Source organism: Alternaria alternata (assembly GCF_001642055.1).
Source record: "Alternaria alternata strain SRC1lrK2f unplaced genomic scaffold CC77scaffold_21, whole genome shotgun sequence".
Lineage (NCBI taxonomy): Eukaryota > Fungi > Ascomycota > Dothideomycetes > Pleosporales > Pleosporaceae > Alternaria > Alternaria alternata.
In genome coordinates this window covers 709,613-733,609 of record NW_017306210.1, presented here as the reverse complement: position 1 = coordinate 733,609, position 23,997 = coordinate 709,613, and the positions used below count along the sequence as shown (strand labels likewise).

The 23,997-nt window shown below is 50.5% G+C and overlaps 9 protein-coding genes across 9 annotated transcripts; 3 read left to right on the top strand and 6 right to left on the bottom strand.

Moving 5' to 3' along the window:
- Positions 1–760: 760 nt before the first annotated feature.
- CC77DRAFT_943918 (hypothetical protein) lies at positions 761–1,553 on the top strand (the record flags this gene model as incomplete). The annotated part of the gene is made up of 2 exons (XM_018534931.1): positions 761–1,052; positions 1,129–1,553. The coding sequence occupies 2 exons, from the start codon at positions 761–763 to the stop codon at positions 1,551–1,553; spliced, it is 717 nt and encodes a 238-aa protein (XP_018382135.1).
- A 65-nt stretch (positions 1,554–1,618) lies between these two features.
- On the bottom strand, positions 1,619–3,124 carry CC77DRAFT_1053350 (hypothetical protein). Its single transcript, XM_018527742.1, has 3 exons — positions 2,328–3,124; positions 2,002–2,261; positions 1,619–1,887 (listed from the first exon to the last, which is right to left on the bottom strand). Exons 1-3 carry the CDS (start codon positions 2,984–2,986, stop codon positions 1,670–1,672), a joined length of 1,137 nt encoding a protein of 378 aa, XP_018382134.1. The 5' UTR covers positions 2,987–3,124; the 3' UTR covers positions 1,619–1,669.
- Positions 3,125–3,676: 552 nt separating this feature from the next.
- Positions 3,677–6,143, bottom strand: CC77DRAFT_971223 (subtilisin-like protease). Its single transcript, XM_018535832.1, has 3 exons — positions 5,453–6,143; positions 4,352–5,323; positions 3,677–4,276 (listed from the first exon to the last, which is right to left on the bottom strand). Exons 1-3 carry the CDS (start codon positions 6,074–6,076, stop codon positions 3,686–3,688), a joined length of 2,187 nt encoding a protein of 728 aa, XP_018382133.1. The 5' UTR covers positions 6,077–6,143; the 3' UTR covers positions 3,677–3,685.
- Positions 6,144–7,524: 1,381 nt separating this feature from the next.
- CC77DRAFT_1024042 (hypothetical protein) lies at positions 7,525–8,852 on the bottom strand. Its single transcript, XM_018525787.1, has one exon. It carries the CDS (start codon positions 8,716–8,718, stop codon positions 7,660–7,662), a length of 1,059 nt encoding a protein of 352 aa, XP_018382132.1. The 5' UTR covers positions 8,719–8,852; the 3' UTR covers positions 7,525–7,659.
- Positions 8,853–9,826: 974 nt separating this feature from the next.
- On the top strand, positions 9,827–11,316 carry CC77DRAFT_1098287 (hypothetical protein). The gene is made up of 3 exons (XM_018529940.1): positions 9,827–10,104; positions 10,158–10,205; positions 10,279–11,316. Exons 1-3 carry the CDS (start codon positions 10,034–10,036, stop codon positions 11,210–11,212), a joined length of 1,053 nt encoding a protein of 350 aa, XP_018382131.1. The 5' UTR covers positions 9,827–10,033; the 3' UTR covers positions 11,213–11,316.
- A 1,130-nt stretch (positions 11,317–12,446) lies between these two features.
- On the top strand, positions 12,447–13,903 carry CC77DRAFT_1024040 (hypothetical protein). The gene has a single exon (XM_018525786.1). The coding sequence runs from the start codon at positions 12,729–12,731 to the stop codon at positions 13,725–13,727; it is 999 nt and encodes a 332-aa protein (XP_018382130.1). The 5' UTR covers positions 12,447–12,728; the 3' UTR covers positions 13,728–13,903.
- Positions 13,904–14,044: 141 nt separating this feature from the next.
- Positions 14,045–15,417, bottom strand: CC77DRAFT_1065146 (hypothetical protein; the record flags this gene model as incomplete). Its single annotated transcript, XM_018528792.1, has 2 exons — positions 14,045–15,300; positions 15,360–15,417. The coding sequence occupies 2 exons, from the start codon at positions 15,415–15,417 to the stop codon at positions 14,045–14,047; spliced, it is 1,314 nt and encodes a 437-aa protein (XP_018382129.1).
- Positions 15,418–16,357: 940 nt separating this feature from the next.
- Positions 16,358–16,881, bottom strand: CC77DRAFT_1012300 (hypothetical protein; the record flags this gene model as incomplete). Its single annotated transcript, XM_018523761.1, has 3 exons — positions 16,358–16,670; positions 16,720–16,764; positions 16,814–16,881. 3 exons carry the CDS (start codon positions 16,879–16,881, stop codon positions 16,358–16,360), a joined length of 426 nt encoding a protein of 141 aa, XP_018382128.1.
- Positions 16,882–19,210: 2,329 nt separating this feature from the next.
- CC77DRAFT_1034211 (hypothetical protein) lies at positions 19,211–23,837 on the bottom strand (the record flags this gene model as incomplete). Its single annotated transcript, XM_018526849.1, has 5 exons — positions 19,211–19,801; positions 19,854–20,336; positions 20,386–20,630; positions 22,019–22,299; positions 22,354–23,837. 5 exons carry the CDS (start codon positions 23,835–23,837, stop codon positions 19,211–19,213), a joined length of 3,084 nt encoding a protein of 1,027 aa, XP_018382127.1.
- Between the last annotated feature and the right edge of the window lie 160 nt (positions 23,838–23,997).

Here is a 23,997-nt window from a genome sequence, read left to right as displayed (position 1 = left end):
TAGGATAGATGCTCAATCGTACTATATCTATACAATTAAGTGCCGTTTCTTGAAGTCCGCATCTCGAAATGATTTGTTAGATAGAAAGATAGAGTGTTCTGGCGATCCTTGTCTTCAATAATCATGTACTCTGGGGTGCATTCAAGCCATACGACATGCACTGTCTCGCCGCGCTGTTATGGCTCGTAAATTGAGAAATGATTATATTTTAGGCCCGACATACGGCGCTTGGCAACGACAACTCTGAACTCAAAGTCTTGGAACTTCATGCGTATTTCTTAGCCTGCCAAGTGTGAGAGGTTGGTCGACTATTGATTAGTCAGAACAGCACGTGTCTCATTAAACGAGTCCGACATCCTTCATGCGAAGGCGCTAATTGGACACTAGCTAGGATTCAGCAGCCACACACATCCGAGCAAGGGCGCAAGGTCGTGACCGGTGTACGTCACCTCCCGCTTTGCTATCTCGAATATAAAGTTCGCCGATTCCAATCAACCCATTGCTAATACGAGGGCAGTAAATAAAAGGTGGCCACGAACTTCACATCAGACCCGAAACTTTCCAGGTACAGTCTCAATCCTCCCACGAACAGATGATTTGGATGTCTCGCTTAAGGTTACCTGCAGAGTAAACCATCTGTTCCTTCCAGCGCGCCGCGTCAGACATGAGCCTCTCAATGCGAGGACGAGGTGGTCGTGGAGGTGGTCGCGGAGGGGGTGTTCGAAGTTTACCGCGTCCCTCTCCAACCATCTTGCGAGCTATGGATGATTCTATGCCGGTCTCTTCTGCTGCATCTTTTCTTGTAGCACCTGCTGGATCGGCGTTTGCTGCTGGTGATTCAGAGGCTGGTGAGGCTGCTTTGTGGGATATCTGGAACCAAGTTGTCGAATACGCATCTCAAACGCCAGCTCATGAGCTCGACAGGGTGATCGAGGTCCTTACAGCCGTGGCCAACCTAGAAGAACCGGCTACGTTCGAAATCTGGGGCAATCAAGCTACTTGGAAGCAACTTCCGTTGCTTGGACCCGCCATTCGAGAGAGTTGGGATGATGGTATTTGACCCTACCTTATCAGTGTTATGCGTTGTGAAAGCATGAAGCAAACGTCAGTTTACTAATTTCTCGCTAGAGCGACACGCAGAACCATTCAACATTAACGCTTTTGCGGCTCGTCTGACAGCAGCCAATCTAGTAGATCTTTCTATGTACGCGATCTGGACGCTGCGCTCCGTGTTGGAGGACTCTATACCGAGCCAGGTCTACAGTAAAAGCGGAGACAAAGGTTGTAAAGCAGCTGCGGCATGGTTCATATATGCGGGTAAAGTTCTGTACGCCTTTTGTAAGGAGGGAAGGACATTTGGTGGTCGTGGCGCTGAGCAGGGTAGCGATGTTGTTGGCAAAGAATGGAATGGCTTTAACGAAGAGAGATGGAAGCTATGGGTCGAACGAATGGAGGAGGTACAGAGAACCGCAGTAGACGAAGATACGAAGAGAGTGTTACAAAAGGCGATGGAAGCGATGCAGGACGCTAGTGGACCGGAAGCAGCACGCTAGACCTACTATAACACGGAGTCCCTGGGGAAGGCTAGAAGGGCAGGTTTTCGAACAAAATGTATTCTATTGCCTATTTAAAATTGATGCCTGGCCCAGTTGTACTGTGTTGTATCACACTATGTGACGTTGATTGTTTGCAGGTTAATGAAATCTTGGAAAGGATCTTTCTGGTCTTTCTCGAGAGTTGAAGCAAACTGGTTCCAGAGAGAGCTTTCGAACACTGCCTCATACTGAAGCAGCGCAAGGTCTACGCTGACATAGCTCGTCGGATCACCCTTGTTGCTGATGACTTTGTAAAAGGCCTCGCTAAGCTCAAATGAGATGAGACGTATGTCTATATGTAATGAACACGAGAAATTAGTGAACCTTCCAAACAGCAGGAACGTTGCTGAGCAATGGCAGGGTGGCGCCGTCGAGACAGAATCTGGAATTTGCAATAGGCACTTACAAGATGTGACGCTTCGAGCGTTTGCGTTCCACTCATATTTCTCGAGGATCACCACCTTCAGCTCGCCAGTGTCTTGTGGAATAGCGCCTGCCCGTGCTGAGCGGACAATATCCTGGAGAAGTGGCTCTACGGCATCCACTATATCGCGATCAACGCTCTCCCAGTCGCTCATCACCTGCGAAACGATATTCTGATGAAGCATTCTAGCCATACATCGGATGCTGCGATTCATATTGATGGGTGGCTTCGTCGTGCGCAGCCTTTATGATGAAAAGATGTTAGTCTTGTCATGTGTCACCGAGATCAGGAACCTGAGAGCCTCGTACCATGACATTTTACACATGTCCTCGCAGGCAACCTTCGCAAACAGTTTGCTCTGCCTTGCTCGCTGGAACATGTCTTGAGCCACGCCACCGCGACGCGCGACTTCCTCCCACCACTTTTGACTTGACCAGGACCTGAAGTCGGTCATATTCTGCCGAGAGCGATGCACTAAATCCACGTCCTGAGACTTCATATGCTTAGGAAAGTTGACGAACCACAAGCTAGGGAAGTCTTTGTTGATCTTGACCGCCTGGGCGACGGTCTGCTGGACGGGCTGTGCTGTCATGCCTACAGCCCCGCCGATGATGCTGTAGAACTGGCTTGAGTTGATGCCCAGCATGGCTGCCTGCTCGGGGGTGATTACCCGGGCTGCGGAAAGCCCTGCACTCTGAGCCATTTTGATGATCTGGTTGATCTGGTTAATGTCAACGCCTGCGGCGACTGGATTGATGCCGACAGCCGCCTTAACTGCGTCGGTCACAGCACCTGTGACAAGGTCGCCGATGGGACCGAGAAACCCAAATCCAGTGACGACTCGTTTAGACTCGTCTACGTCATCTGTGTTAGCGTCTCCATCTTGTTGTGTCGTTTCCAAGACGCGTTCCGTGTCGAGAAGAAACAGAAAGTTAGGTGCCCTGGTCAGAGGGCCGGTGATAGACATCCGGTCTGTGATTGTGATGACACAAGGAATAGTGTTGCTGAGAGCCGACTACTCGAAGATGACCAGAAAGCAGACAAAGAAGCAGATGCTGATGGGATCGCGGGTTCTTGAACCAAGGTTCAAGATCGCAAGAGGTTCTGATGTGTGCTGATTCACATGCGAGAAAGGCGTTTTGTTTTTACGCTAGCACTACGTGGCTGTCACAAAGATAATGCTATGGCTGGACACCATACTGACTGCCGTTAGACAACAGGGTTGGTCAGCCTGTTAAGAAAGGTCAGACCACCAGTGACGCGGTTTCAGCTGAGAATATCGTACATTAGTGTCACTGCAAGACTAAGCGTCTGCTACTATCGGCACTCAAATCACTCGCGTAGCGAGGTGGCTGGCTGAACCGCATGTTCAATGGTGCATTATCATCCAGCGTCTCTTCAATCGTTCTCTGTGCCATGATACCCCGCCGAAGAGAATGATTTATTTCCTCATCGTCCATCTCACCACTAGCTTTAGCGATTCTGTGACCGTGGATGTAAACCCTGTTTGAACGATATCGATGCAACCCAATACATATCCAACATATAAAGAAGCCCCAAAGGTGTTCTTAATGATCGGATACATTGTTACTCTAATCATAATACCATGACTGGCGAAGCCACAAAGATATCGCATATCGTGTGCGACTCTTCGTTTGCTAGTAGCTTAGGTAAACTTCCAGACAAGCGCAAATGGAACCTTTTCGCTCATCAGACGGTAGGGCTTAACAAGAATGCAAATTTGGTCACCTCCTTGGAGATCTGGCCAGACGACCTGCTCGACATTGTTGTCGCGGTCGAAACCTTCCTTGCTGGCCTTGGCGAACTCCTTGCCTGGGCCTTGATTACCATGACGCTCCTTGTTCTGGAGGACACTGACGACGACAAGGTTCAAGTCATTCGCAAGTGCAGCGCCAGGGAGATCAGCGTAGGCCATGGTTACCTTCAGTGTCTTGAAACCCCAAGCCTCAGGCTTGTGGTGGTCTCCCTCCGCGACGTCCTGCGGCAGCGGGACGCTCACCAGAGTAAGGAAGGCCTTTCCCTTCTCTTCGTCGATAGTGTCACATGTCCATCCTGAATAGTCGGTCTGCTTGATGTTTGCGAGCGTTGCAGCAATATTTACCCTGCCAAACCCGGAATGTGGATTGGGTAACCCCTCGGGAAGCTCTTTCGGCAGGTACTCTGGCATGTACTGGCCACGAATGGGCACAGCACCGTTGATTAGTAGCGCTTTGATAAGCGAGGCGGTAGGGTTGTTCTTGATCGTTGGCACATACGGACCCAATTGTTCTGAGAAAAGCTCAGTAACTGCTTTGTCTAGCGGGTTGATCACTTCCTGCACATCTTCGTAGCCAGCATTGTACAGGGCCTGGCGCACCACGGCACAGCATCCAGAGACAAGTGGTGTCGCCATGCTGGTACCGGAGAGATACATGTACCGTGCGTCGCCAGAGATACCCGTCTTATCGACTGAGGTCAGGTACTTCTTGCAGCGCGACTTGGCTGACAGAATAGCAGTTCCGCACGCTATGAGGTCTGGCTTTAGCCTGTTCTCAGCAGTCGGACCGCGTGAACTGAAAGCTGCTACGCCCTCCGGATTGTCGGCCAGGTGATCGTCTCTAAGTGGGTTTTTGGCGTATCTGTCGGGCCAGAATGTGCCATAGGAGTAAGGAGCGTTGCTTTTCGCTACGGTCAGGTCTGGACGATAAGACTCGCAGGCACCTATAGTAATGCAGTTCTTGGCAGAGGCCTCAGCGCCTAGGGAGCGCTCGTTGACAGTGCCGTTGAGGTCGGTGTCCTGGCCTTCATTGCCAGCTGCAAACACAATTGTCATGCTCTGGTGGTCCCAGACGAACTTGTCAATGCTGGCTGCAGCCGTGTCGTACGGTCGCTGAATCCGTGTAGAGGGTAGCATAGGGGTACCCCAGGAATTGCTGTGAACGCGAGCGCCGGCATCGTAAGCCTGTTGAAAAAGCTGCCCAAGATCTTGAGGATAGCCACCCAGGATTGAACTTGTGGCGTAGTTAAAGCGAACAAACATAGACTGAACAAGCAGTGTGGCTGCCGGCGCAGCACCGTGGACAGTGCCTTCGGATGAGTGCTGCCCGGAGCCCAGGACGGAGCCACACACATGTGTCCCGTGTCCGTCTGGATCATTAGTCTCGTTGTTTCCCGGTCTACCCCAAGAGTATAGCCCCTTGACTCTCTCAAGGAATGCGTCGTGCACGTCCGTGGTGCTGCCCATGTCGAAGCCTGTGTCACAGACACAGATGGTTTGGCCGCTGCCATCATATAGCATTGGTTCCTTCTCTTTGGTACGAAGACTGGAGTCCTTGACCTCGGCCTTATCCATAGCATCAGCTATCTCATCTCCAACCATATCCCTTAGAGAGGTGCCGTCATCCGGTCGTGGGTAGTTGTAGTTGGCTGCGACACGCTCCTGTATCTCTTCAAACCCCAAGACACGCCGCGCAACATTGTTGAACAGCGCTCTCTCTAGCACTGGATGCACCACCCGTACTTCGTCGAGCTCAGCGAGCTGTTCAAGTGCCGCAGCGCCAGCCTTGATGCGAACCATGATAGGTGATGCCTGGTCTTCAGAGACGGTAGTCGCAGACGGATCGACCTGAGCAATCTCCGCAATCTTCTCCAGAAGCTCTGGAGTTACTGTACTGATGTCGTGATGTAGCAGCACGTCTACCTCGACTTGCTCAGAAGCCCCCTGGCCCGCGTGGGCCGAAGTAAGCATGCTCATAGGCGCTGATTGCAGCACATCGGGAATGACAAAGTCTTGAGAGTAGACATTGGCATAGTCAATGTAGCTCAGCTTGCGAACTCTCTCGAGCGAGTCATTTTCGAAGCCGCAGAGGTAGAGCTGTTGACCGTTCTGGCCAACGAATTCTTGAAGCTTGACACCCAAGGTCGCAAGCTCCAGCTTCTGCGCCCTGTTCAGTGGTTCGCCGGTTGTCCGAATGAGAATGTAACCGGACTCGGAGGCATCGAGTTTCTGGTCGTCAACTGCGACCGACTTTCCGTTGATTATAATCTTGTCCGACATGAAGTTGGTTTAAGAGAACAGATTATGATGAGGTGAAGGTAAATAGACGTAATCAGGAGTTCGAGCTCTTTATAAAATTGTGTTTAGACTCGTATAAATTGCCAGAGCCCAATGAGACTTTTGAATATAACAGACGATTCGCAACGCTTAACGTGTGGCACTCAACTCGCAACTTTCGAGCAAAGCATTACGCGGCTGGTGTCCATGAGACCAGCCCTACCAGCTTGATCGTCTAGCTCATACCTTCCGCATCCTTTTCAGCTTGATGATTGCAGCCACAACGCCGAGCTATAGAATTCTGGCCTCAAGCACACATTTAAGGGAACCATTCTAACCCGTCACTAGACTGATGTCTGAACCTCACTGCCGAGGGGTATTGTTTCCAATGCATCGGCCGCCCTCAGCACGGGACAGCGGAGATCCCCCGTATGTTTGAGAGTGCTGAGAAGGCAGAGCACAGGCTGGAGCATAAGGGCACACAACGATAGTGCGGAACACACTTGGCAGCATGCATGATAGTGGTGAGCTGTTTCAGCTCAATGCACTGCCATACTTCGGCAAAAGTCATGCGACCATACAATCAGAGTCGCCAGTCTAGTAAAGTCTCGGGTTCCTCGAAACACATTCTTGCGTGTTCAGCTTTCATGGAGTTGACTAGAGCTATGCAGGTAGCTATCAGCAAGCCACAATCCTCGAGCCTAAGAATATAGATGCTACCCCGCATCGTACCGTCGAGAGAGCATGGTGGCACGTGGCGACGGTGATTGTCTTAGCTGTGCAATCATGCTCCAGAGCAGGCAGCATCTAGTAACCAGTCATCGCGGCTTTTCGGAAAGGCTGAAAAGATGTATGAAGGGATCTCTGCCGCTCAGCTCCTAGCATCTCGATGCCAATGACTTCTGAGGGTAACTACCGGGGCGGGCCGCTGTGGAGTCCAGATCCTTCTTTGTGGCTAAGGCCGGCATTAGCGCCAAACCTTGCATTCTCGAGAGGCTTTTGTTCAGCTCTGGCTGAGAACTCCATTCTTGCCGTGCTAGTCTGTTTCTGGAGTCGGCTTGTTAGCGTGTGGCTATCACTCGGCACTACTATCTCATTGCACCTCCAGCCATAATCATCAAGCTTACATCTGTACCCCGTTAGCGGGTTGTTCTCTATAATCTAGCTGCATTGTTACGTTTCCTAAACGACATTCTTAAACTTTGTTATAACCTAAAGTTCAGCACTGAGTAAATCCTAGAGAGTGTAAATTTAGATAGCTTGTCCGAACCTCAATTAGTAGACTGTAGGCTCACTGTTGCTCGTAGGTAATACGGAAAGGATTCACGACTAGCTTTAAGTTACACTAAGCCAAGCAACGTGTTGTATAAGGCACAAATTAGTTAGTTCTTGTCTGCAAACGATTACGCTACTAGAACAAACTTATGTACTCTGGCGAGCACCAAAATATTAGCACACATTGGCGAAGTGTCACTGACCACGGAAACTTCACGTACAGTCGTATCAAACAACGAAGATGTATTTCGTTCTAGGTACTGACTGCCTACATACATGCAAAGCATACTGCGTCCTTAACAACATGTTTACTACTTCGGGTTGGCGAGATCGTTCTTCTGCTCGATTTGCTGATTCAGCAGGTCACTGTAGGCGCTGAGGTTGTGGTTGGTGACCAGTTTGAACATCTTGTCAAACTTGAGCCGGTCAGCTTCGAAACGGCGGATGTTGAGCTCGCACTTGGTCACGGTCAGCTGGAAATTGAAATTGACCTTGTCGACCGAGTTGTTCTTGCTAACGCTCTCGCGGAATGTCTTGGCGTCGACCTGCATATACAAGAGGAACGTGGTGGGGTTGAATACCCATTCGGGGTCGGAGTCATCGCCTGTAATGTTGAGCTTGGGACACAGGCCAAGCATCTGGGAAAAGTCCCAGGTGGACGGCTGTGTGCCGCCAGGATTGATGCCCTTGATAGCAGAGACGAAAGTCGTCAGCTTGGTGTCCAGAGCAGCTAGAGTGGCCTTGTCGAACCCAAATCCGTCAAAGACCTTGCCAAGAAAGTCGTCATGAATCTGGTTGCGCTCGAGCTGGTTGCTATATTTCTGTACAGAGCCAAGGGAGAAATTGTAGTAGCCCGCAAGAGGACCCATCATAGCATTGTAGGCTTGCCTAGCTTGAAAGGCGAACCCAGACGCTGCTTCGGATGTGATGTTGAATCCCGTAGGCTTCTGCTGGACTTGCATGAGATTCGAATATAGCTGGATCATGGAATGGGCGTCTTTGAGGGTGGCAAAGTTGGATCCAGCATTTTCCTTGGAGTAAGGGTCCATGACGACAACGGGGCTAGTCGTGGGGACCTTGCCCTCCGCAAGTTGCTGGTCTGGGGTCTTGGTGTTGCCCATCATGAGCTCTGCGAGCTGATTGAACTTGTCATCTCCGTCGGCACTGGCGGTGACTGGGCCAGGGGCCTGCCCGTCATCAAGACGCCTGACCTGCGAGAGATCATAATCATGCTCAGCACTGGTGACAGCAAGCATTCGAAGGGCAAGGGTCTCTTCGTCGATAGAATTTCCGCCTTCGGCTCGAATGTGTAGCTCCTGGATCATTGCCTGAATAGCGGCTACAGAATCGACGGTAAGTGGCTCAGCCATTGTTGCTTTCTGGAAATGATGGAGACGAAGTATTTGTCGTAAACTCTGCACTTGCAATAGCTTTGAGAAAGAAGGAAGTTGTCTTGATTGTATTTGACTTGTAAGAGTGAATAGTGGTCGAGTGTCTGTCAAGTCTACTACAGGTTATATACTGATTCTATCAGGGTACTTGGAGGACGTTGGCGGAGTATACTTGTGACCAAAGTGGCAAGCACTGTGTGTCGCACTCTTCCTCAGCCGTGTAAGATATCTGAGAGCTAACGCCTCTACGAACAGCGCCACTAACTAAGAATACGACGCGAATTCTCAGCTAGCCACGACCAGATCACTCATGCCATTGTCGCCTACGGACCGAGAGCATTCGTCAAGGGAGTGAGCTGAATGCTACTCTTCTCTCATCTTCCACGATGCGTCCCAATCCGGCATTTCGCGCAGCAGCAGCAACCTCGAAATGTCTTTGTACAGTTTACTAAAACCTGGATCAAGCCACATTGTGATTGTGATTAGACTATCGACTCCTGCATGAAACGGCGTCAGGCGATCCCATACTGGTCGACGCTTTCCCTCGGCCGGTTTAGCGCCTGGTTAGCGCTGCTGCATGCGGGGGAACAAAGAGGCTGAACGTGCGGGGTGCTTGCATATCTTCAACTCCGATGGATGTTATTCAAAATCGCCGGCTCTAAGACACACGGACTGTGATGAGACATACATGCAAAGCGCTTCAGCTTTGCCCAGCTACTCTTTCTAGGGATGTCAGATGTTATCGCAGCCAGCCACGAACTTATCCAGATTACTAGAAGTGTCGCTTTTGTAGAGCACTCATTGATGACCCAGTGATAGACTCACGCTCCGATAACGACCTCACAAGCGGTGGGTAGGGACAACTGGCAGGCTTTGTCTCTTGCACCAACCATCATCCTGGTCATCAGACGGAGCAAAGACGACTGGACCCGCGGCGGCAGCCATTGGCTATCGCTTGGATTCGCCTTTACGTAGTGCTTGCTCTGACATGGCGTTGAGCCAGCCACACGATGGCCTAGAAACACAATTGAAAGGCAAAGGTGCCTACAGGGGTCGGAAGGATTAGGATGATTTGCTGAAGACTCAATGTGCCTCAAGACCCACTGTCTCTAAATGTGTGAGACTGATCAGGTGTCTTTTCCTGTCAACAAACATATGCTATGGTTAAACAGCTCTACCTACTTTCTAATCTCTTGGACAACGAAGCTTCTGCCACTCAGATCCTCTGTTAAACAACATTGCACATTTGCTTTGCCTCAAACTATCAACCTTCACTTGGAGATTAACAACCACAATGGCAAATGAACAGACCACACACGATAGGCAAGCGCCTGAAGACTCTATCAGCCAGACATCACGAGAAGAGTAAGTTCAAGACAAGTTTGTACTCCGTAAACGTGCTGACACATACACCAAAGGCAAACGCCTGATGATCAAAAGCGAGCTCCGACTTCTGCTGGACAAGGGTAAGTATATGGTCCTCATATAAGGGCGGAATTTCGTATTCCTCGTCGTGTACTAACGAGATACGGAGCACAGTCCTCTCAAAGAGCTCGACGCGATGGACGATCTTGCTCTCCAACTCAAAGACGCTGTCACGAGCTGCGGTGAGGTCGCAAAAGCGGGCCGACCCCCAGTGGCCTTTTTCTTTGGCTTCAAGCCATCGGCCAAGCAGGACGACGACGTCCGTCAGAGCTTTGACAGTCTCCTTGGTGCTTCGTCTCTCGTGCGTATGTTCTCTGCCATGAACATTATCACGGCTCGCAAAGCGAGAGACCAGGGTGGACACTCAGACTCTATCCGTGATCCAGCTCACTTCGTCACTGTGATCAACGAAGAGGCGGACGCCGTTGTGAAAGCTATCACTAGCGGTCCTCTGGCCAGCATGTACCAGCAAGTCAGTAGCTCCACACAGACTGAGGAGCAGTTGCTCAAGCGTCCGGAGCTGCACGACTTTATCCTGCCACGCATCTTCGGTGGGCTACGCGCCATAGGGAAGGACCACATGAAGGACCTCGATGATACCTTGACAAGATTCACTTCTACCCTTCGTCCGTTCAGGGCTGACAAGACCGAGTCGGCCGATGGGAGCGACCAGCAGCTCAAATTTGCAGTCTTGATCCACTACGTCAAGACAACCGACGTGACAGGCGATGGCACCGTGGTCATTTGCGATCCGATGACGCGTCTTGTTAGCATCAGCGTACGCGCACAGGACTGGGCGCACGCTCTCGATAAGCCATCCAAGCTGGACCTTCGTCGACGGAACGAAAAGGTCCCCTTCAAGATGACAGCCACCTCACTTGAGCTGCGTCTCAATCAAAACGATTATATTGCGGCAAAGCCCAAGTTCGAGCAAGCTTTGAAGTTGATGGTGGACAAGGACGCCGAGCTACTGAAGATTGTCGAGGATGGCGGTCTTCTCGGATACGGACAAGAAACCTGTAACATCTTTGCGGCTCACGAGGAATGATAGATATATCAACGTTCAAACTTGTCTGATAGTCAACAGCAATGAGCCACCGCCTGAATATGACCTTCGAACTCATGAATCGATCTCTTCTGATAACGACTCATAATGCAAATTTTATACGAGACGATGTTTTGCAACGCAAACTGCCTACAGATGAGATCGTGAAGAAAGTGTAAGTCTTCGCTTGCCTGTATTATCTTACGGCTTGATACGATTGGCTCTTTCACTCTGGATTACACCAGCATTGAAATCGCGAATACTTGGCTGACCGAATTCTTCGAGAGTGTCCATTTGTGCATTGCGGGGTGTGAAAGAAGTCGACTTCTAATGACAGTGATATGTGACGACGGTTTGAGCTCAAACCCTTCACATCTGCGTGACTCGGAGCTGAGTGAGTGGCTTTTCCTGGATCTGATGATGACGATTTCCGGAATATCGCCCTGGGTGCCACTGTCTTCGATGGGCTTCCCGCTTGCGTAATCCGGATTGTCTATTCCGTAAACAGCTAGGAAATCTTCTTAGAGCTAGATTGTAGCTGAGACGCGCAGCCACCATCCGCTTGAATCTACAGCACCTCAGCTGTCCCCAACTTGCTCAGGCATGAGTCTAGGCTTCGCTGTTATAGAACACGCATCGCTCGCTCATTCGAAGGTATGTCATTTTGCGAGCTTCTGTCTACGGGCGACGCGAGTTGAGCCTAACAAGTGGCTAGCTGTACGTGCTGGTCTGCTTCCAAACGGGTATTGCACTAGTGTAAACAATAGTTTGCTGCATCTTCGCAGAGAAGACGCTGAGGCGCTGGTCCAAACAAGTGTGGCGAGTAGCATGATTTCGCTTCAGTATGCACTGGTGGTCTCTATAGTCATTCGCCCCGAAGTTTGAAGTGTGCTGTCAAGGTTTGAGAGCTACGAAGGCCTGCAGAACGCTAATGCAGGGTTCATTGATGCTTAGGCGTAACTGAGACATGCTGTATGCCGTGCCCACAAGGACACATCTGTTCAGCTACTGAGTGTACAAGCGAACCCTGCAGTCCTGGAAGGTGATGTGGCTTGCAGTCATTCTCCGCACGGTCGAAGACGCCCCTGCTGATTCGGCTTTGCCATTTAGAATATACGGTATGCGGAGGGAAGACTTCTGCAGTCCAGAATCAACTTGATCGGGAGGTAGTGTCTCAATTGCACCGAATGATGTTCATGGGGCTTGACGGAGCTGACAGGTTCTAAAGCGGTGGACAGGAGGCTGGCTGACAACTTTTGCTGGCTGAAAGCTGTGTTGACTTCCAATCGTGCTTTCAAATGATCCTGAACACTTGTCCTGAATGAGCAGTGAGAGGGGTCGCTCAGCAGAGAATCGTTACTCGTCTGACAATTCCCATAGCAAAGCTTCGAATAAATAACGGAGCGCCCCTTCGTCCCATGGTCTCATCAGAAGCTCTAAGCCATACTTTCTCATTCGATTTCCCTCAAGAGTACCCACACAATCTCATACATAATCTCCAATCCATATCCATCTCATCATGGGCTCTATCGACACTACGAATGCCCAGGAGCTCCACGAGCAGTATCAGCCAATCGGCGAGCTCCTGACAGTTGCCTCAGACATTACCCAGAAAAACAGTGCTCTCGAGCAGCTGATTGGGAACGGCCCAGTCACAGCTGCTGCCGATCCTACAATAGCAGACGTTGTCGCTGCGCTCACTGATGCTGCCAATGGTCCGTCGACCGAAGTCGCCAATGGCAAAGTACCGATGCCTCAAAATGTCGGCGTCATGCCGCCTTACGATGAGCCCAGTGCTGGCCAGAACTACAACCACCTTGTCGAGATGTCTTCAATTGTGTCGCTCTACACGGCAATCTGGAATGCCAACGCCCGGACTAAGCGTGGCCACCCCGAACCTTACAACATCACAGTGGCAGACGAGGCGGCGCAAGCCTTTGCTGACATGGCCAACTCGGCGTACAATGTCATGGTCGGCCCACTTGCGGGGTTCTTCAACTTCTCCTCCGGCACGCAGACGACCTTCTCCAAGAAGATGACCAAGACGGACGTCCATCTAGAGTTCTTGGGTGAGCTCTTTAAGGGCTTCAGCCTAACCAAGCCGGCCCTTCTCCAGCTCGACGGTATGCTGACAAACTTTGTTAAGTCGCTTGGCACAGTCAGCGTTGAGACGGGTCGCACCAGCAACACCGTTGATCAGACCATCCGCATCAGCCAAGTCGTGCGTCTTAACATTTCCGGTGACGAGAGCAACCCAATCTGGGTGTTTCAGCCACGCTCACGAATCGTATACATGCACATCGACGCCAGTACCTGGCGATGGGCTACCAAAAAGACCGATCACTCGGAGAACACGTTCAACATGCGATACGTCGTTGTGGACTGCGACCTCAACGTCAACAAGTACCTAGCCAGCAAGCCTAAGCTCGAAAAAGTTTTCCAAACGATTATGAACAAGTCCCTGCAGGAGTATGGCAAGATGATCAACCCCAGCCCGATTGACCCTAATGCCCAGTAGAATGTCAGTTCACGTCCAGCAATAATTGCGGCACTTCTTTATGGTTACGACTCATTTTGTATGTTATGTACATCGCAAGGATGTAGCCTAGCGTCAATCAGTATAAAGAACCTTGATCTACTGCTACAACTTCAATATTCCGTGGCTATCACTCACGTGTGTAGACGCAACCCAAGTATTGGCCTGAATGCCGCACGTGTCGACTAAGTCTCTTCAAAGATGATAATTAGAGGTTTATGCCAATGCGAAGTCCAGTTTGCTAGGATTCGGTTACTCTTCGTTCATATCCTCTCGACCTCCTATCCTCTTTCTCTATCTCAAAGGACCTGTTTACATGCTTTTACGTACCCAGACCACGTCTTCAACCATCTCATCATAAACTCGCGTTGCATCGCCGTATGCTGCTCCTCTTTGTTCATGTCCTTGTCCTGTTTTGAGTTCAACACTTCGTCCGTGTCCTTACCTGACGCCTCTTCTCCCTCCTTGTCGAACACCTCATCCTCTTCTCCTTCATCTGACCCCGCGGAAACAAACTGGACAAAATCTTCTGCCTTCCCTAATCTCGCCGGCATTACTCTAGTGTAATCTAGCCGTGGACCTTTTCGCGTATTATAATAGCTCCGAAACCGATTGGTGTAATCCTCAGTATCAGGCTCGTATTCCGTGTCGGATTCAGCCCTCTTCCGCTTTCTTGTGTCGTCTCGGCGAAAGTCATGGCTGTTGATCGCACGGAACAATTTAATCCACTGTTCGATATCTGGATACCACCTGCCAGTATCACGGTATCTCGTTTTGCGTGTGTAAGTCGCTCCCGGATGCGCCCAAAAGCCTGTCGCAAGCTCGAATTCTACTTGTCTAGTACCTAGTGATTCAATCACCCGAACTGCCGTCTCTTTGAATCCAGTAGCTTCCCGCGGGCGTAGACAAAGCAGCGCGGCCATGACTGGCAAAGCAAGCTCTCCAAATAAGATGTCTATTTTCTTAGCAGTCGCAATGTCTTCGGTCGAGATAACAACTGGTGGTGCGCGGTCAAACATCCTTTTCCGTAGCTTACGGCCAAAGGTCATGCCCTTCGTACGATTCTTCTTCCAAGCTTCAAGCTCGGGGAACAAGTCATAAAGCCCACTGGTGACGAGCTGCTCAAAAGGCACTGCGGTATAACCACGACCCCGTATACATCCATGCGCCAGATACTTGATGTCACCTTGCTTAGCACCGAGAAGATCTGGCACCCACCAGACGAGAACCTCGCCTTCTAATCTCGTGCGATCTATAACAGCGACATGAGGATTCCAGTCGGCTCGTATGTCTCGGGCGAAGCAGAGAACCGCATGGAGAGATGCTGCCCAAGAGCTAAACTCTGTAAGAAGTTCTGAATTGCCATCAAAATGGTCTTTCACCATGCTGTACATTTCTTTCTCGGTCTTACCATAGACACTAGATCCTTTATTGCCGTTCATCAAGCCTCGAGGTACGATCTCGGTTGCGTTGTTGATTGCTAGCCTCGGGCCGCCGCTGCTTTGCCAATGGAACATTCGGAATAAGAATCGCGGGACATTGTTCTCTCGTAGGTCTATATTCGTGTGTCTAATTAGTCATGCAACTGGTAAAAGGAGTGGAGTGTAATCTTACCTTCCCAGTGATCCTTCTCATGACCAACAGTTTCGTCGCTCGTAGCATTTAAAGGCATCGTTCAAATTGTGATCTTGTCTATTTTAGTCAATCTTTGTCTTCCTCAGACCCAAGTCTTTATATCTTCTCTACGCCATAGCTTATAGTTCAATGTCTTGAACAATTTAACATATATTCTTTTAAGACACCCGACGAGAGGGCGTTAGTCGCTGGTTCCCTACATCACCAACTAATTCCAAGACATACCGAGACCATGAACGACTACATGCGTGATATGTGTGAGCACAGCTTCACATAGACGTTGTTTTCGAAGTCTATTTGAAACCAGCACGACTCCGAAGTCTGATGGCGCGAGACATGGCTCGTCCTCATCGCGCGCGGAAATTGATCAGCTTCCAGTAGCATATGTATCGAACTACCTGCTAAGCCGGTGCACAAGTTTTGATGTAGTGATTAATACTGTAGTTCAAACAAGAATCTTCTCCACCTATACTTTTTCCCAAGACCAGCTACGCACTTCTAAGAACTAGCCTAACCTCGTCTACCTTACACCTTTGATAGCTATACACAGTTAAACTAGTGTGAAAGAAAATACTTGTTTGAATTGCGTTTAAGATATTGAACATACACATAAATCTCTACCTATATATTCTACCCTGACCAGTAACGCCATAAGAAGAGCCGTGGGCTAACTACGCAAAAGGCATATGAATCGGTCTGAAAGATAGAGGAAGAGGGTACAGCTGATAGAAAGCCAATATGCTAAGACCCTCGATATTGCTACGTTACATGCTATTCTACAGCAAGTCACACGATGCCATATTCGATATCGACTCGCGATTAAATAACATGTGATATCTAGGGTATGTCGCGACCCTGTATGCAAGCCGTTCAGATTATTTAACCTTTCGCCCGGGGCCTACCCGCGTTGGCCTTCTAACAGTATGCTTACACCATCACGTGAGGCAAGCATTGGAAAGGTGATCATCATCCACCATCTAGCGTCTTCCTGCGTAGATATTCAGCGCACCTTGCGCGAATTCAAAAGTTCCCCGGTCCCCTAGCAATAACTCATATGATCCGTGACCCAAGTCAAAGATGACCGACTTGAGACTCGAGCCCGCCAAAGAAGTGGTGATGGTATAGTGCAAAGTGTTGCCGACTATAGAAGTAGTGATGAGGACACCTTGCAAGATATATTTGAATTTCCCGTTCGTTCCGTAGCATTGGCGAGTGATGCCCGTGATGTCTCTTTTCGCAAGATTCCTCTTCGGAAGGGCGCCGTCGACAAGAGACGAATGGGCAGCGTCACTAAGGTACTGTTAGTAAGGCATTGTTTCTCCACGTCAGGGGAGCCTACAAATCGGCTCGGGCAGCAAGTTGGTTGACTTGCTCAGAGCTTGCGCTAGGGACTGGAATTAGCTCAGTCATCTCATTATGTTCGACTGTCTTACCTGGGAACTCCGAGAGATAAGGCCAGCGGAGTTGCGGCTGAAAGAAGAGCATAGTAGAAGAGCTTCATGGCTCGTGATTGCAAAAGACGGGATTGATTAAGAACGTATAAGTTTGATATATATTCTTGAGGGGGGTTCTTAGTGACTTATATACTAGGTGAATACCAAAGAGATGCGTTGAGATGCATCCTTGTCGAGTCCGTGGAGTCAGCCACTGGGCGTGACAAAGTTCTATGGCTTAGACTACTCAAACTTAAATAGAAATATAAGCTGAATGAACTAGGATGACACTGGAAAACACCGAACATTGTAGAACATTTAGATACCTTGCAAGAGTAAACTCTACTTACGGACGTAAAAGCGGATCGTTAATCGACTGCAAGGTTTAGCAGCCGAAACACTATGAAGGCAAAGACAAGACTGTGCTTTACCACTAACATGTAGGGTTATACACTGATATTCTGTTTTCTGGTATCCTGATACCTGTCAACGGGTGTCTTAGCTTGATTAAGCCACGGTGCGGCGCTTTTTTTGATAATACTTGCCTTGCTGAACAAAACCTTACTTCTGCACTCGCAATAAAGTTAACGATTATCGAAATACGTTGTGAAAGTAAAAGCGTACTAGAATCTAGAATCAAACCCAAAGTCAGGTTCGAATAAGAAAGTACCATCTTGATACAGTCGAGGTTATCTCAGTTCTTAATGCAATGCTTGATCATAAACGCAAATGACAAGACTCAGACCGCATTTTGCGGTCGGAGGATCTGATGATCTACAGCAAGTAGGAAGATATATTGTTGAAGCCTAGTAGGTCAGGCCTGTTTTCAACGCGTTTGAATTCAGTACTTTTAAACATATCATCTGCTAGAACCGAGGGTCTAGTCATAGAAGCAGGATTTCGCTACCAACAAGATGTAAGCACTAACTAAAAGCCTAGCATGCCGAGGAGCTAGCAGCGGAGTGATACATATAATTACTATCATTGTAAGCACAGATCCAAGTCAAACTTTAACAAGATAGGAACTTTGACAGCCTCAGTCTACGATAAAGTTCAAGGTACTCAACATTAGGCTTTCGTAACTATCATCTCATTCTTGGAAGATGCACACATGTAGCCCTTTTGCACTTCGCTAAAGATAGAGATATATAAACACAGCTACATGCTCTTCAACCTTGGACCTCAGCCTACTCCGTTGTATTTCTCTTCGGCACTACATCTACTTCTTCGAAGAATCAACGCCAACCATCATGAAGCTCACCACCGTAATCCAACTCTCCCTGTAAGACTCCCAAAAGTCCGACCTATCCATCTATTTACTGATAAACCTCTCAAGTCTGGGCTTTTTCAGTCTTGCCAGTGCCGAAAGCTGGGATCGCTGCTTCTGCCACGTCCGTGGAGTGCAAAACTCGTGTGCAACAACAAAGGCCTGCGCCGCCTTTAACAACCGTGCATTTGGTGAGTTGAGTTGCTGATCAACTTTCTCCTCCGGGGTCCGTTTATATGCAAAGGGAGGAACTAATCTTCATTCCTGTTAGATGGCAAAGATTGCGTCGCTGAGCCATACAATCAGAAGATCCGAGGCCCGGAGTTTCACAACACTTGCCTCCAGTTTCTGGGTGGTGCGGACAGCTGCTGTACGCGTGTGGAGAGGGTGGGGGGCCCAACTTTTCGTTCAGACGGCTGTAAGGGTACCTAGAGGAGTGGCGGGTGTGTCTAGGTGTCTTGTGTGCCTTGGGCTGTCTACGTGGGCTGCCTCATAACAGTTTGGTAACAAATGTGTAGTAGGTGACCTGAGGGCATGGTACAAGGGGTTTGGTATCTAGATCCACCTCGGAACGAATGACAGAGGTATTCCGACTGAATTCTATCTTGAGACTTTTGTGATAGGGTATTCTCCCTTCTCGGCTACACGAAGAATATGTTTCCTGCCGTTTCTAAACAGTGACTCATACAGTATCTCATATTAGCATCTTACCAGCATCAAACGGTTCAGTAACACCATCACCACAATACCTTTCTACACAGTAGAACGACGAGGTGGTGGACATACCAATCACTACAACAGTCCCCTAGTGTCACCATCTCATAGTAAAGATAACCATATCTCATAACCTCGCAGCTCTTGACACCACTCACCTTCCACCCGTACTTTCTCTAGCGTGAAAATGAGAATGCTCAATCATATTGCGTTCAGATAATCAAATATACACATGAATCTCGCACTCACATATTCCATCCCCACCCATAACGCCATAAAAGAGCCATCGCAAAAGATTAAGCCCAGAACAAACACACACGTATCATCCCATCATACCAGCATATATCTTGCAATGGGGGTATAACCAAAAAAAGAAAAGGAGCCCCATTGTCCTTCCATCTTTCCACCACCCTTTATTACATCAAAATCCACACAGCCCCTCCCGCAAACAAGCCGAACATCAAAATCGTCAATATCGCCGCCCCCGCCTTATCCCCCGTGGTAATTTCGCTCTGAAACTTGGGCAGACGATCATCGTCGTTGCCACTGCCCAGGCCCGGATTGCCCTCACTAGTACCGCCCGTATCCCTACTGTACGGCGGCGGCACCCGCTGGGCATTCAGCACTGAGATGACATTGAGCGCCGTCATCTGCGGGCCCACGCCACCGATGCCATCGAAACCGGTGGCATACCATTTCATACCGCACTGATGGGGCCCGCCGTTGTGTTGGGACGGTCCCTCACACGTTTGAGCAGCGGCGACGGCGGATTTCTGCAACTTGGGCAGGATCTGGGGCGTGAATTCAGGGGCCATTTGCATGGTGATGCCGAGCCAGCGGGCGAGGTAGGCTTTGAAGGATTCTTGATCAGCGTCGCAGACTTGGTTCGCTTCGCAAATTTCAACCATGACACCGCCTTTTTCTTCAGGGAAGAAGATGGCGACTTTGTTGATGAATTTGGTAAGTTCGGTGCGCCATTTTTCGGCGCCGTTGGTGTAGTTGTACATCTGCGATATGTTAGTATGCGGATCGTAAATTGTACACGTGATGATCTCTTACGTATGCAGCTCCGGCAATCATGATACCGTAGTTGTAGGTCCAGGGCGTTTGGTCAGCGTCGTGGCACGGAGGATTCGTCGTAATGCTCGTTCCATCGTACACCTGCCCATCTCCAGGCAATATAGGACTCTGCGCCATCCAATCGAAAGCCTTCTCCGCCCACCTAGCATACGTATCGTTCTTTGTGTACATTGCCAATCGAGCGCCGAGATGGAAAAGTCCTCCGTTGGAAGCAGTGTTTTTATACGTCCACCCATTAAGCCACGGATAGATCTGCCACCGCATGCCACCGCCGCAAGTGCCGTCTGAAACCTCCTTCTGGTAGCGGCCCACGAATTGATTGAAGACAGATTGTGTCATGGCGAGCCAACCGGGCTGGTCGGAGGGAGGGTCCTTGAGCTTGTACTCGGCGGCGGCGATCATGGAGAAGGCCCAGAAGACTTGGTCGTCGTTGCCTTCGTTCTTGGACTGGTTCGAAGGCATCTGCAAAGGTTAGCGATACACTTCAGACACAGTACACATGGATGCATACCAGATCTTGATGCTCTCCGAACTGGTGTATCAGTCCCTCGCGAACCATCTCGTTGTACTGGTCATCGCCGGTGTAGTGCCAGTAGTCGAGCAGAGTGCCGAACATGGCACCCGCCTGCCACCAGTAGTAGGGTGGGTAGAGGATACCGGGATAACCTCCCAGTACGTGTATGCCTTTGTCGTCGATGGTCGCATACTGCGCAACGAGCTGTTTGGCGACCTGACTAGAAACATCCTTGATGGAAGCTGTGACACGACGTCAGCACATCCGACACTTGAATAGATTTGCGCAGCTGCGCGACAACAGCGTCTTACCCTCGGAATTGGGATCGAGGACAATGGCCTGGGTGAAGGGTCGCACGACATCTGTTGACAACAGAGAGAGCGCCGCTAGCGCTCGCGCAGGGCTGAATAACCTCATCTCGACATGTGCCTTGCGGCTAGAACAATGCTAACGAATGGCTACCCCGCAAGTGCGTGAGACCAAGTGGGGAGAGTTGAGCGCGCTGTGGCGGGATCAAGCAAACAAAGCAGCGAGAGAGAGGGAGAGAGGTGGTGTACAGGGCTGGGTTGCGAGGGTATACAGGAACAAGAAAGCGGAAGGCGGCTGCGGAGGAACGGGCGGAGAGGAAAAAGCGAGCGTGAGTGGTTGAGTTGGTAGCAAACAGGCGTCCAGCTGGTTTGATGACGGATGTGACAAAGAGAGGGCGGGAGCGATCGTCGCTCGCGCCTGACGAAAGAATACGGATGGCGGCAACTTGCAACTTTGTTACCGTGAACACGGGCCTTTGCCTTCATGCGATTACCCCGGTGGCTGGACGTCGAATGCGACTTATTGGATGCAGTCAGCAAATCAATCTGCGCGCTGGCGGTTCCCTTTCAGCCTGGCCTAAACCTCGTAAAGGCAGGTCAACTTGTAATTCACACACACACACACATACACACACAGGCGCTGGTGCGCGATGGGCCTCGACTCGTCACAAGCCACATTCCACCGTGTGCGACGGCCAACCGGCACCTGTACCGTGCGAGTCGACGTATTTTTCGTCGAATAGGGCCCGCCATCTGGGTTGAAACTGAGGGGGATCCCGAGTACCGTACCTAGGTGGGGGCGCAGGCAGGGAAAATCTGTGGCGCAGGCGCCTGACTTGGCGTCGATCCACCTGCATTTGTTTTGTTTGAATGCGTTTCTCAGTGGCCGACTGCTTTCGCGAGCCGCTGCTGAGGCGCAGTAGAGCGCATCTCGCATGCGTCGTTGATGGTAAATCGTTCCCAAGCGTTTTCCAAGCAAGCTTGCAGCACTTGAGCGTGCTTGAAGCCACGGTCCGCTGTCTTGATGGCCGCCTGCCAAGACCGACGCCAAGCCGATGTCAGGGTTCTATGGGTACGTCCGGAGATTGCGATCCATGACCCTTGGATATTATTAGCCTGCGCACTTCAAGGCCAGAAACAACATGGAAACACAAAAAATGGAGCTCAAAAAAATGGAACACAGGTCGAGGTCAAGGTTGCGAACATCAAGCTTTTTAACATCCAACTCGTACGCGCGTTTTTTGACGCGGCTTGCACGACGCTCCACCCTTAGCTTTCCCTCGCTCAGCCTACCCTTAGCACCATCTACATCCTAAATACACCCCAAGTGCTCTCCTTCTCCACGCCCTTGTTCTGCCCACCACACGCCATCTGCAATCCCATGCCAAGCACCCTGCGTGTATGTTCCGGTGGAATGATCCCATCGTCCCATAACCTTGCCGACCCGAATGTCGCTTCGCTCTCGTGCTCGATCCGTGCCTTTAGCGCAGGATCCACTTTCTTGCCAACGGCTTCCATGACAGACGACAGCTGTTCCGCGCCCATGACCGAGGTCTTTGCGTTGGGCCAGGTGAAGAGGAGACGTGGCGAGTACGCGCGGCCGCTGGGAATATGTTAGCCGTGTTTCCGTGAAGAGTTGAGGTAGGGGTAGACTCACCACATGCCGTAGTTTCCAGCGCCAGCGCTAGATCCTACAACGACAGTAAACTTGGGTACATCAACACAGCTCACAGCCGTTACGAGCTTCGCGCCGTTCTTTGCAATGCCGCCTTTCTCGGCGTCCTGACCGACCATGAAGCCCGAGATGTTCTGCAGGAAGATGAGGGGGATGTGTCGCTTTCCGCACAATTGGACGAAGTGCGCGCCTTTGAGCGAACTCTCGCTGAAGAGAATGCCGTTGTTGGCTACAATGCCTACCGGGTGACCGTATATCTTTGCAAACCCCGTCACAAGCGTGGAGCCGTACAACGGCTTGAACTCATCGAAAGACGAGCCGTCGACAATACGGGCGATGATCTCGTGGATGGGAATCTGACGGCGTAGGTTGGTACCGACGATACCGGACAGCTCCTGAGGGTCGTAGAGGGGCTCTTGGAATGCAGGCTGCTGAGTGACAGTCTGATTGCGGTGCCAGTTGAGGTTGCCAACGCTCCTCCGCGCCAGGACAAGCGCGTGCGCGTCGTCAACAGCGAGATAGTCGGTAACACCAGAGACCTCGCTGTGAAGCTTGCCTCCACCCAGATCTTCTGCTGAGACCACTTCACCAGTCGCTGCCTTGACCAGCGGAGGACCTGCAAGGAAAATGTGACCCTGATTCTCAACAATGATGTTCTCGTCGCTCATACTAGGCACATACGCACCACCTGCGGTACATGGTCCCATGACAACACTAATCTGCGGGATGCCCATAGCAGACATGCGCGCTTGATTGTAGAAGATGCGCCCAAAGTGGTTTACATCAGGGAAGACGTCTGCTTGGTTAGGCAAGTTCGCACCGCCAGAGTCGACGAGGTAAATGCAAGGTAACCTGTTCTCTTGCGCGATCGTCTGGGCTCGCAGATGCTTCTTCACTGTGACTGGGTAGTATGTACCTCCCTTGACCGTAGCATCATTTGCAACAACCATGCACTGCACGCCGTTGACTGTACCAATGCCCGTGACGATGCCGCCGGCTGGCACATCGTCTTCGCCGTACATGTCGTAACCTGCCATCTGGCTCAATTCGAGGAACGGCGTGCCCGGGTCAATCAGAGCAGATATTCTGTCTCTGACCAACATCTTGCCTCGCTGTATGTGCTTGTCCCGAGCCTTTTGGGGTCCGCCTTGCGCGATCTTGGTGTGCAGGTTGACTAGGTTCTCGGTTGCCTCGTCCATCTGGCGCTTGTTCTCTTTGAAGTCTGCATTGCTCGTATCGACTGTCGTGGGGATGACGGAGACGGCTTCGGCATGGTGGGAATGTGTAAAAGTAGCTGTGTTTCGGATCGACTTTTGAGGAATTTGAGACTGCGCGTGCGATGGCAGGGTAGGACGTGTGGTGGACGAGAGGAGGCAGCGTTGTGTTTGCGATCGAACGACTACTGAGGGTCGGACTGAATGCTTGAGCAGGGTCAACGCCTCTCTTGAGGGCGCTCTCGGGACCATTTTGAGTTGTGTGGTTTGTTCTCGTTCGGCTGAGGAAGCCAATACAGCACTCGGTTTATATGAGGGGAGGTTTGCTGTACGCGGTGTTCAGACGTCGCGTAGAATGCGTGATGGCTTGTGTAGTATGCTATTGTATCTCAACTCAATGACACTGCTCGTC